The sequence below is a fragment of the Mus caroli genome, unplaced genomic scaffold (assembly GCF_978045245.1).
Source record: "Mus caroli unplaced genomic scaffold, Mus_caroli_1 scaffold_5, whole genome shotgun sequence".
NCBI lineage: Eukaryota > Metazoa > Chordata > Mammalia > Rodentia > Muridae > Mus > Mus caroli.
In genome coordinates this window covers 117,374,246-117,386,675 of record NW_028227260.1, presented here as the reverse complement: position 1 = coordinate 117,386,675, position 12,430 = coordinate 117,374,246, and the positions used below count along the sequence as shown (strand labels likewise).

Here is a 12,430-nt window from a genome sequence, read left to right as displayed (position 1 = left end):
GAGATCAAAAGGAAGTCAGAGTAGCTCACCTATGATTGGACACTTGGTAACCTGCACTACCGCCCCCAAGGGCAACAAGAGAATCTCTTCCTGGTTGGAAAGCTAGGCTTTCGGCTTTTGGCTTTCGGCTTTCGGCTTTAGGCTTTCGGCTTTCGGCTTTCGGCTTTCGGCTTTCGGCTTTCGGCTTTCGGCTTTCAGCTTTCGGCTTTCGGCTTTCGGCTTTCCCAAACTCAAGGGCTCCGACTCAGAATCTGCTGGGGCAAGCTGCAGGGAAGCACTCAGGACATGGAGCATCAAAACACCACCTACCTACTTCATGACGGACTTGGCAAGGACAAGGAAAAGTGGAATGGTGAGTGCCCTCTGGGAATGGTGGATTGTGCACATCCATGAGGGGAGGAATGTGTCCCGCAGAGGTGACTTGATAGTTGCAGTGCTCCGGAGCCTTTGCTGAGACTTAACAGTGCCTCAGCACCAGCCTAGGCCCTGACGCCTGTTTCATTCTTAGTTTGTTTGTTTGTCTTGTTTTGTTTTATTTCACCACATACAGGTGGGAAGACACAGGCAGTTTTACCACTGGATGGAGAGGGAAGAAATGAAGGAGAGAGTGGAGGGGGCCAGCCTGGGTCCGGATCCGCAGCAGTGGAAGGCGACATAGCAGAAGAATTCAGTGGAGAAGGTTGGCCTGCTGCTGGTGATGCAGACCTCATGGATAACACCAACCAAGAGGACCAGGGCACCAGCGGCAGTGCCCAGGAGGAGGAGAAGCTGCCAGAGGAGCCAGTTCTCAAGGATGCTGTGGTCATAGAGAAAGTGCAGCCTATTCCAGTGCTGGTATCTAGTGTGCGGCCTAAGTCAGTGTGGGTACTCCAGAGTAGCTTACACTACAATTTCCAATGGTGGCAGCTGCACGAGCTGGAGCGATTTTTCCAGCAGAATCACTTCATCCATGCAGAAGAAAGGTAATCAGATTCTTGTTTCCTGGGAGCACAGAGCAGTCCACGGTGGCTGCCGGGTCCTTCAACTGCTACCCGCTTAGAATTGCACATTCTGTCGGTATTTGTTGATTGTTTATGACAGTGCGAGTGTGTTAATGTGGGTGTAGAGTACAGCTTGGGTTAGGCTGTTCTCTCCTTGCACCTAGTGAGTCTCTGGGTCAAATGTAGGCCATCAGTCTGACTTCCTTCACCTTCACCTTTTCCTTTCTCTTTACCTTCCTCACCTTAATCTTTTGGCCTATTTACTCAGCTGGCCTCTTACCCTAAATTAAAGCCACTTCCAAAGTCAAGGCTGCCAGATTGCTGCATCCTGCAGTAGTGTGGTATGGCAGTGTGCTGGGATAGGTGGGATACTTGTGCAAATGTTTGTTCTGGATAGTTTTATATCAACTTAACACAAGCTAGAGCTATCAGAGAGGAGGGATTCTCAGTTGAGAACAAGTTTCCATAAGAGCAGGCTCTGTGATGAGCATCACAGCGTGAGTGATGAGGCCTCAAAAGTTAAGAGCAATAGCTACTCTTCCAGAGGAGTCAGACTTAAACCACAGCACCCAGGTAGCAGGTCGCAATGGTCTGTAACGGCAGTTCCAAAGGATCATTCACCATCACATATGCATACCTGCAGGCCAAACATCAATGCCAATAAAAAGAAGGAACATATTTGTTTTAAAAGACCAGGTGATAGGCAAGTCTTTAGGGTGTTTTCATGATTGTTGGTTGAAGTGAGAGAGCCCAGCCCATTCTGGGTGAGGCCACCCCAGGGCAGGTAGTCCTACATTCTATAAGAAAGGAGACTGAGCAAGTCATGGGGAGCAAGCAGCATCCTTCCATGGCCTCTGCATCAGCTCCTGCCTCCAGGCTCCTGCCCTGCTTCTGTTCCTGTTCTTAGTGTTAGCAAAATATGGAACTGTGAGCAAAATAAACTCTGTCCTCTCCAACTTCCTTTTGGTCAGGTTGTTTCATCGCAGCAATTGTAACTCTGGCTAAGACAATGAGGATGAAGGCATTTTTAGATAGCATTAAATGAATCCGCAGAAAACTTCAGGCTATGTCTTCTCTATAAGCAAGGCCCTATAGAAAGTGTGAAAGATCGAGTGTTTGGAATAAGAGCAATTTCATAAATCTGTCTATCATGTGTTTGACTTTAAGTTTGTTTGTTTGTTTTACTTATGAGGGCATTACCTCTTCAGGGTGTACCTACATATATTTTTGTGTGTGTTTGTGTGTGTGTATATATATATATATATATATATATATATATATATATGTATATAAGTATATATACATATATTTATGTATATGTGTGTGGTATGTGTGTGTGTGTGTGTGTATGTGTGCATGTGTGTGTGTGTGTTGTATCTCACTGGCTGGCATGGAACTTATACAGCTCGAGTGGTGGCACACACATTTAAAACCAGTACTCAGGAATCAGAAGCAGGGGGATATCTGATTTCAAGGCCAGCCTGGTCTCCAAAGTTTGCTCCAGAGCAGCCAGTTCTGCACAGAGAAACCCTGTCTCAAAAAACCAAAAAAATAAAAAGAAAGAAAGAAAGAAAGAAAGAAAGAAAGAAAGAAAGAAAGAAAGAAAGAAAGAAAGAAAGAAAGAAAGAAAAGGATCTCATAGATCACTCTGCCTGCCTTTGACTCCCAAGGGCTTTCATTAAACATAAAAACCACAAAGCCTGGTGACACCTTTCCCTTAGTTACTGGGGTTTTTGTTTTTGCCTACTTTTTTTTTCCGTTCACATAAAAAATGGTCTGTCAACCAAGAATCAATACTGGGCACAATGGCATCTTCCAGTAACCCTGGTGCTAGTAATGCCAAGCCCACACAGGGGTGGCTTTCCTTGTCAGTTTGGGCTACTGTCTTAGTTACGTTCCTCTTGCTGTCATAAGATGCCATGACCAAGGCACCTTATTAAACAGAGTTTTGGGAGAGTTCCTGAATATCACATCGGGGAGCATGGCAGCAGGCAGGCAGGTACAGGCACTAGCTAAGATCTTGAGATACAACCACAGGCAACAATAGAATCTCATGAGTTTTGAAAGTTCCAAGCCTACCCTCTCCTCCAACAAGATCTCGAGTTCCAGTTCCTTTGAAACAGTTCTACCAACTGGGGATTTTATTCAATACAATAAGCATTCAGACATGTGAGTCTGTGGGAGAGTGATATTCTCACAGTTTCAAAATGAAACATTATCTGAAAACATTATTTTACAAAAGCACGATGCACATTCCTGGCTTTCCTGGAACTCACTCTGTAGAACAGGCTGACCTCGAAGTCACAGAGATCCCCCTGCCTCTGTTACCTAACAGTTGGGACTAAAATCCCAGTGGAATTTAATTAAGCTTCAAAAATCTTCATGGTGAATGTGACAGATAGTGAAGGGTGGAATAAATATTTAGAGAAGTATGAATAAAACATTTCTTTCAAAATGCCCAATACTGAATATCTGCCATTTTTCCCCCAGAAGACATCTGGCGAGATGGATAGGTGTGAGTGAAGCCAGAGTTAAGGTAAGGAGAAGAAGGCAATTTGACAGGACAGACATTCTAGAACTTGATTCTTATCTTGGATACTTTTATCCTATGCACAAAGTGGTGGTGGTGTTTTAATTGTTATGTTTCAAATGGACATTTTTAAAGTCTTTTTTTATAATTTTTCATTCACGTGTATAGATTTGCCTATGTGTGCATGCAACATGTGTGCAGGTGTTCTCAGAGAGAGAAGAGGATATCAAATTCCCTGGATTTACAAGTGGTTATGCATGGGCTAGGAACCAAACTTGGGTCCCCTACAAGAGCATCAAGTGCTCTTAACTCTTCTCTACAGCCTCCTTATAATGACTTTTGAGCCTTATGTTCTTTGTGAGTACAAAATTGAATAAGAAAGCCCACGAAACTTGAAATGGCTCATTTTAACACAAAGCACAGCTTCTGAAAGGAAAACAGAACACACACACATAGATCAGATGTACATGTATCTTGTATATAAACTACAAATATGATGTACAAATATATGTATATACTCTCTATTCATTAATAGTTGTATTAATAAAATTGATAGTCAAACACACACACACACACAAACACACACACACACACACACACACATATATATATATATATATATATATATATATATGAAATTATTTGGAACATTGATATCTTCAAGATATCAATAATAACACATTCCACTGGGGTTATGAAGTATAAATTATTTAAATAAGAATCACATTACTGTAGATAACCCTGATACTAAACTTTGAAAATCATGAAAACTAAGCATAAATTCGAATCTTATAGGAGCAATTTCAGTACACAACAAATGGTTAGTTCTCAGTAGAGCCAGGCACTCAGAAAGCTGATGTAAACTGGGTTAAACAGACACTGTGGGCATGGGGAAAGCATAGAGTCCAGTCCTCCTGCTGTTAGGAGGTGCCTACTGAAGCCATGCAGATAAGGACACCCGTCATGTTAACTCTCAGGACCATGCTGCTGGATCTGCCCGAAAGTGCTGATAAGAATCTGCAGAGGGCTCTACAGTAGAGACAGAAACCAGGTGTGCAATGTTTGGTCCACAGTCCGGGAACTATGTTGCACTGCAGGGGCCACACAAGTGGGGCTTCCCCATTGTAGGCAAGCCCTGCACTCTGTACCAGGTCTTCAGCTCCTCACAAAATTACAGAGTGATACACCAGGGTCTTCTGAGCAAGATAATATTAATATAAATTCTATTGATAAAATGTATAGAGGGGAACTAATATCACATGATGTGGTTTCTGATTTATAATCGTGAAAATAATACAAAGCAAATCCCTCTTCCTTCTCATGGTAGAGATGGTTTAAGAAGAGGAGAGAGCACTTCAGAAGAGGACAAAATCAGTCAGGGATGAATCATGATGCCCCTCTGTGGTTCCACTCTACCTTTCTCTGAAGATGGCACAGGAGCCCTGGTGTACCACCCTTGACCAGGAGCCACGTGGAGACACCTGCTGTCTTCCACCAACATGTTATTGCATCTTTATTCCCTGAGGACTTGTATGTGAAATAAATAGATTCTCAGTTTCTTTGCCTCATGTGTCTTTTTGATTAGTATGGTAGGTGTGGCCCTAATCAAGGAATGCCATTTATAGAGAGCATCAAGGTCTCTTTCTGGAAGTTGATGGTACCGAGTGACCAGCAGTAGCTGTTTAATATCACAGAAGGTTGTCACATGTCACAGTGAGTGTGCATTGACCCATACATTGTTTTTGTCCTCCTAATACAATTTTCTCTCCAGATGAGCTGACACTTTTAAAGGAATATTTCTAAATTATACAGGTCTCAAGATTTCAGAAACACTCTAATTCTTAAAATAGGTTCCCACAAGTGTAATTTCTTAAACAGTAACTGATGAAAACTAAACACCACATAAAATTCCAAGAAACACCTAATGACCCGTACTACCCTGTCCACCCTCTGGCTCTAAGTATCAAACATTGAACTGTCACTTCTTAGGGTCACCAATGGTGCAAGGCACACTGAATAGTAGCTGGACATCTTTCTACCCTATGTCATTGCGCTCCGGTGATTGAATTCGCCCTGCAGGGGATGTGCCCACCTTCGCAGAGCGGGAAGGACTCACAAGCTGCTCCATCACACACATGCCCATGCCGCTCACACACACCACTCTGCTCAGACCCCTCCCTTCCTCACCTTGCATCCTGGGCATGCCTTGAGTCCAAATATATCAAGGACCTCAGCACAAGACCCTATACCCTGAACCCAATACAGGAGAAAATGGGCAATATGGCTCACCATCCTATCAGAGGAAAGGACTTCCTCAACTGGGTCCTGGTGGAGTGGGCAGTAAAATTATCAGTTGACCAATGAGAACTCAGAAACAAAAAGCTCTAGCAAAGAGAAGGAGAACATCCTTGTGATACAGAGATTGCATACACGATGGCAGAAAATCCTTTACCAAGTTTAATTCTGTCAAAGTGTTGGTGGCTAGAATATACAAAAAACCTTAAAAAATAAATGGCAGGAAAACATGCACCCAGTTACACATTTCAGCTTGAATTAAACAGGGAGTACACACAAGGGCCCTGTGTATATGAATTAATGCCCGGTGACTACTTAGAAAAGACCTGCACAGAAAATGGCTGGACAAAATGCTACTGAGAATAGGAGGAAGCCTCGGGAATTTCCATGCAAATGGTAAAAGTGACCATTGACTTCAGCTGGGGGGAAGGAGAGTCACTTTGCTTCCATGTTCACATCATGAGGAGCTCATGCATGCTCCAGTAATGGTTTACATCAGTATACACACAGGCAGCAAAAGAAGACTCAGTAGGTTTTAGAAACATGAAATAGGAAGACAGAAGTAGAGAAGAAGAGGGCAGGGGTAATTTTAGGAAAGAGATTGTGAGGGTGTATTTGAGCTTCCGCATTATAAGCAAGGATGCAATGCTCAGACAGTAAACATACACAAAAGGTAAATCAATTCGGCCGCTCAAAAAATAGCAGTATAGTAGATGAATGAGAATTGGTAAGCAGAAATGAATGCCCTATATATGTTTTGGACACATAAACTCATGTCTCAGAAAATTACCTTATTGAGACCTAACCTTATTGAAGAAAAACTTCTAAACACACTCATTATCTAAAGACAGTTTTTTAAAGCTGAGCAGCCTGCCCCTCTCTGTCAAGTGCTCACATTACAGGCACTGAGGCATTGAGACTCCATGCTTGCTCCTTCAGTACTCCAGGTAAACCATGGGTGGCTTTATACATGTTAGGTAAGGACTGTACAAACTGAGCTACATCTCCGGCACATAAACGATGTCTTCACTATTTTGGCCAGAATGGAGAGATAAATTCTCCAGTGCTTGACACTGACACGAGCAATGCCAGGATTTAGAGCAAAGAGGGATGAAAAACTAGGAAAGAAAAACATGTAGGCTTTGTTTAGAGGTATTATCAGAGCTGTGAGTTGAGTCTTATTCAAGGAGATCTGCAGCACCAGGAGTCCAGGATATTCCCACCCCAAACAAGGGACAGTGTGGAAACGTGATAGTGCTGCAGGGCCTTCTATTTGGGAGGATGAGGTGAAGAACTCTAGAAGGTGGGGACTGGAAGGGAAGCACATTTTGCAATATAATATACTATTATTACAACAACTACTACTAAATATATACATATATATATTCATACACACCTACATACATATGCATACATATGTACACACACAACCTCACACACACACATATTTGACCACAACGTGGGAAAATGTGGCTGCCTTAGGATGAATCTGACGACATCCCAATATAGGATTTGTTTGAATGACAGTTCCAGGATGTATGTGTATGTATGTGTGTGTGTGTGTGTGTGTGTGTGTCCAAGACAAATGTGAGGAAGTTCAGCACAGGTATGACAATTCTCAGAGCTGTTACAAGCACTTATCAAAGCCTGAGAGTAATTCTAACCCCTCTCCAGTAGCCCTGGCGAAGGTGAGTCCTCTGCTCTGTCTGCTGAGCAAGCAGAGCGTTCAATTTTGCCCAGGCTCCCATAAAGGCCGACCTGGAAGCACGATACACTACGTGAACTCCACTTTCTGTGAAAGCCCTAAGGAAGAACTTCCCAGATAGAATCATTCGTTTATATCTGGTCTCTGCCGTTGACCTGGGACGAAATGTGGAGAAATAGACCAAGTGGTATTGTCCACACATTTCCGCAAGGCCTCCGGAACTACTGGGGGATCTTTTCTTACTCCCTGCAAATGGGTTCACTCAGTGGCTTGCCATTTCTTCCCTTGGAAGATAATTAAGCAAGGCAGGAGGACTCAGCTAAGATGCAAAGTGGAAGCCCCTCCTATACCTGAATTGCGAAGAGGAGCCTTCATTTCCTTCTAGTAATTCTTGCTCCGGTAACCTTCCCACTGTCCTCAGTTTTGCAGCATGGAGTTCAGCCCCAGCAACAGGTGGACAACCAGAAGGCAGGACACACTACCATAATTGGATATATGCTAAATTAGAGGATGGGGCCTGGAGGTGTGGAAGCAGACCATTGGTGGGTTAGAAGCTCTACTTCCGGAATTGTTGGGGGCTGTACCAGTGAATAGCGACTTCCAAGGCTTTACAGACATGGAGCATCAAAGCATCAATTACCTGCTTGATGTGGGACCTGAGGAGGATGAGGAAAATGCGAAAGGTCAGTGAGTGATGGGAAGGGTGGGTTGACGATATCCACGAGGGGAGGAGAGTCCCTTATAGGACTGAACTGGAGCTGGGCGCCACAGGCTTTGCCCTGACTCCATGACACCTCCGCACCAGCCTAGGCCCTGAAGCCTGGTTTTTCTGTTTCTCCACTTAAGGTGTGAAGTCTCTGATGGACTCGCTGGCTGGAGAGGGAAGAAACGAGGGAGAGAGTGGACCGGGCCTGCCTGGGTCTGGAGCCTCAGCAGCGGAAGGATACAGAGCAGGAGAATTAAGTGAAGGTGGGCCTGCTGCTGGTGCTGCAGGCCTCATGGATAACAGCAACCAAGAGGACCTTGGTGCCACTGGCTGTGCCCAGGAGAAGGAGAAGCAGCCAGAGGAGCCAGTCCCTGATTACATGGGGGATTTGGCAAATGTAAAGCCCGTGTCAGAGCCGTGGTCCACTGTTAATCCTGTGAGAGTGTTGGTGCCCGAATTCCGCCACCGTCGGAAACACAGCTTCACCTTGCAGCAACTACAAGAGCTGGAGAGCACCTTCCAGTGCAGTCACTACATCAGCACTACAGAGGCGTGAGTACATTGTCTAGCTTGCATCAGTTGGATGGGGGAATGAAGTTATGCCCAGAGAGTTTCTCCTGCTTCCTGTCCCCTTCTTGTCCACCTTTTATTTTATTTTTACATGTACATATTTATTTAAGTCTCTCTCTCTCTCTCTCTCTCTCTCTCTCTCTCTCTCTCTCTCTCTCTCTCTCTCTCTCTCTCTCTCTGTGTGTGTGTGTGTGTGAGAGAGAGAGAGAGAGAGAGAATGGACATGCTGTGCTTTTGTGTGCATGTTAACAAGACTGCATATCTGGAGGCTGATGACAGCTTGTGGGAGTTGTTTCTTGTTTTCCTCCTGTGAACCCTGGGTTTTGAACTCAGGCATGCAGGCTAGCACCTTTACCATCCAGCTACAGTAGTGAGCACCAGGCCAGCCTCAGCTGCAGAGTGCAAGGCTATCTTTAAATTATTAAACCAATAAAGCCAACAAAGCAAAAGCAAGAGCAAACAGACAACCACCAGCAGCAACAGGCTGAATGAGAATGAGGCAATACATGTCTGTAAGCCCAGTACTTGGCCAGTAGATCCCAAGTTCAAAGTTATCTCAGTTATGTAATGAGCCCCATGCCAGGCCCTTCTCCATTAGGCCATTTGTGTTGTGATTGATAGCATACTCCACCGTATGTTTTCTGGTTGGTTGGTTGGTTGGTTGTTCCAACCGGGGTGGAGGAGGTGTGTTCAGAGGTCCTCTTCTGATTTTTGGTCCAAGATCTCACTGTGTAGCATGGCTTCCTGGAACTTGTAGGGAGCTTAGGCCTCAGATTTCAAATGTATTTGTAATCCAGGACTGTGCGGTCAGTGTGGTGAGGTTTTCTTATACTCATTTCCTGTATGCTGTGACTTCTAATACTTCCTTACCCATAGTGGAAGAGGATTCAGCAGGGTAAAGGCATTTGCTATGAGAACCTGAGGTCCATTCAGAGGACACACATAGAAGATCACTCCCTCACGCTGTCCTCTTACATCTGCATGTGCAATAGGGACACATGCACACACTACAAAATAAATTTAAACAAGAAATGTGATATTTCATTTTTCAGGTAACCAGCGATTGGAGTACCTCATTCTTAAGTGAATAATAAAAAATTTTGGATGCTTTCCATTAAGCTTCTTCCTTGGAGTTTCCTTTTATCCTGACAGAACACTTTGTCTTTCCTGTTGGCGTTTGTTTTGCAGTTTTTGTCTTGTTTTGAGTTGTTTTGTTTGTGGTAGCCTCTCCTGTACCACTGTCACATGCATTAGGAACATTTCTTTTGAAGGTTTTACTGTCTTCATTAGTGCTTTAAAACTTGCTTGTTACAGACATGCTTGGGTTTGCACATCTATTAATACTAACTTGGTAATCAAATGCTACCTGTACTGTTTGCTCTAAGCACCTCAAAATTTTCAGGGTGATGATCAGAGAAAATATGAATTGAGACAAACCATTCAAAACAATGATAAAATATTCCTCTCGAATTTTATTTCACATATCCATAATTCTTTTTATCTTTTTTTAACTGTAGGAAACGTCTGGCAAGTTCCATGGGTGTGAGTGAAGCCACAGTGCAGGTCAGTCCGCACACAAAGCTGTTTGGTAGGACAGCCATTCTGGAACCTGGTGCATTTGTAGGTCCTTCTGGTTCTCTCAGTAGAATTGTGTTGCCTTTGATAACATGTCCAAACCATGGTTTAAATGATTTTTTGACGATTTATCTCTAGTTTTTTAATGTATGTTTGGGCAAGTGTGTATGTATCTCACGTTCATGTCATATGTGTGTGGCTGATCAAGGAAGCCAGGAGAGGGCATATATTTCACTTATATGCCGGAAGGACACGTATTTATAAGCAGCACAAATGGTCCTAGGAGCTAAACTCAAGTCCTCTACAAGACCAACAAGCAAGAACCACTAGACCATCACTCTAAACCAAACAAATGTCCTTTGAGATTTGTGGTCTTTGTGGGTAGAAAATGGAATAAGAAAGCCCTACTCCTCAGGAATGGCTCATTTCCTGGAGACACAAACTTCGTAAGGAACAAAGAATTGTACCAAGCTTGTTTTCACTAAGTGCATATATATATCACATACATGTATCCTGTGGGTAAATCATTATATGCATTTTAACTTAGAAAGTGTGTACACATTATGTGTAAAATAAATGTATTCTGTATAGATGTGTAGCACTTATATATGCACATTAAAATCATATATATGTGTGTGTATATATGTATATATAAAGAAATATTAACATATTGTCAGACTAGTATACTTTTGTGTATACATGTGCATATGAGTTTTTTGAGGGTGAGAGTTTCTCTGTGTAGCCCTCCCTGTCCTAAACTCACTCTGTAGAATAGGCTGGCCTCAAACTCACAGAGATCCTCCTGCCTGTGCCTCCCTAGTGCCTAAATTGAATATGTGTGCCACAATGACCTGGCCAATCCTAGTGCTCTAGGGAGTAACACTATGGTTGTGACATATGAATTATGCAAAATGATATAGCTAGGGCATCCCTGAAACTATTTGTAAAAAATATTCATAAATTATATCCTTACAGTCTGAATAGGGGGGAGGTAATAATTCACAGGTCAAATCCACATAACTAATTAAAATTTAGCTAAACAGAAACTTATGGAAATGGAGAAGATATCAAGTCAAAAACCCAACTTGCTCGTTTTGTTCGTTCTTTGATCCCTTTGTATGGGTTTTGACCATGTTTATCCTGTTCCCATAAACCTTTGTGTCCTCTAATTATTAATAATACATCGAGACTAATTTGTGCTGCTCAAATATATATCTGTGTGTGTGTGTGTGTGTGTGTGTGTGTACCCTGATGTACCATGGAAAACACTGTTTTCTTGTGGTCATACACAGCCTCTTTCCATCCTCTTTGCCATATGATCTCTGAGCCTTGGAAGGAGGACATATGGTATATATGTTCTATTTTGGGATGAGAATTCTCCAATCTCCTGTTTTCTATGCCTTGCTCAGTAGAAGATCTCTATGTCGATCAGTTCTCAAAGTAGTAGTTTCTCTGATGAGAGCCGAGAACTGCACTAAATAGAATGATACAACATTAGTTGTCAGTTTAATGTTATGCCGACTTGGCAGAGTAATAGGAAGGGGGTCGCCCCCTAGGACTTGTCTAGTTACAGGTTCTTGGCCTTCATAATGGTGCCAGGTGTAGGTTTCAGAGTGTGGAGTAGAACCTGAATTCAATTGGACACTACTTGAATACTACAATTAGGAATAGAATACTGTAGATTCTGGTTTTTATTAAGTCCTTCAACTATAATCCTAGTGGTTTACTCCTGTCTCCCAATTCCTTTTTCCCAATGACTTTAGGAATGGTTTTTGAAGAGGAGAGAAAAATACAGGAGTTATAAGAGGCTGTAAATTCTCAGAGGTCCCCCTCCTGCATCCCGGAGCATCTCTCTCTGAAGGCTGTGGAGAAGCCCCAGGGAGCCACCCATGTTCAAAAGCCATAGCGGGATGATGTTGTGGGTTCAAAGCCCTGTTAAACACTGTTATCTCCTCAATACTAGTATTTTCAATAAAGAGCTGAATTCTCAATATACTTATTTTGTGCTTCTTCTGAGATTGTTAGGATACATGTCTCATATCAGGGAAATGCCATTTAAACACAAGAAG

General features: G+C 43.0%; 2 protein-coding genes across 2 annotated transcripts; both read left to right on the top strand.

Annotated features, from left to right (window-relative positions):
• Positions 1 to 285: 285 nt before the first annotated feature.
• On the top strand, positions 286 to 4,936 carry LOC147004787 (uncharacterized). The gene is made up of 4 exons (XM_085837754.1): positions 286 to 352; positions 551 to 962; positions 3,471 to 3,516; positions 4,838 to 4,936. The coding sequence occupies exons 1-4, from the start codon at positions 286 to 288 to the stop codon at positions 4,934 to 4,936; spliced, it is 624 nt and encodes a 207-aa protein (XP_085693880.1).
• A 3,190-nt stretch (positions 4,937 to 8,126) lies between these two features.
• Positions 8,127 to 12,175, top strand: LOC147004786 (paired box protein Pax-3-A-like). The gene is made up of 4 exons (XM_085838186.1): positions 8,127 to 8,193; positions 8,357 to 8,768; positions 10,304 to 10,349; positions 12,125 to 12,175. Exons 1-4 carry the CDS (start codon positions 8,127 to 8,129, stop codon positions 12,173 to 12,175), a joined length of 576 nt encoding a protein of 191 aa, XP_085694312.1.
• The last annotated feature ends 255 nt before the right edge of the window (positions 12,176 to 12,430 follow it).

Coding starts and splice junctions, on each gene's coding strand:
- LOC147004787 (XM_085837754.1), top strand. CDS start 286: ATGGAGCATCAAAACACCACCTACCTACTTCATGACGGACTTGGCAAG. Junction 963..3,470: donor TTCATCCATGCAGAAGAAAG/GTAATCAGATTC, acceptor TTTTTCCCCCAG/AAGACATCTGGCGAGATGGA. Junction 3,517..4,837: donor TGAGTGAAGCCAGAGTTAAG/GTAAGGAGAAGA, acceptor TTCTCATGGTAG/AGATGGTTTAAGAAGAGGAG.
- LOC147004786 (XM_085838186.1), top strand. CDS start 8,127: ATGGAGCATCAAAGCATCAATTACCTGCTTGATGTGGGACCTGAGGAG. Junction 8,769..10,303: donor TACATCAGCACTACAGAGGC/GTGAGTACATTG, acceptor TTTTAACTGTAG/GAAACGTCTGGCAAGTTCCA. Junction 10,350..12,124: donor TGAGTGAAGCCACAGTGCAG/GTCAGTCCGCAC, acceptor CAATGACTTTAG/GAATGGTTTTTGAAGAGGAG.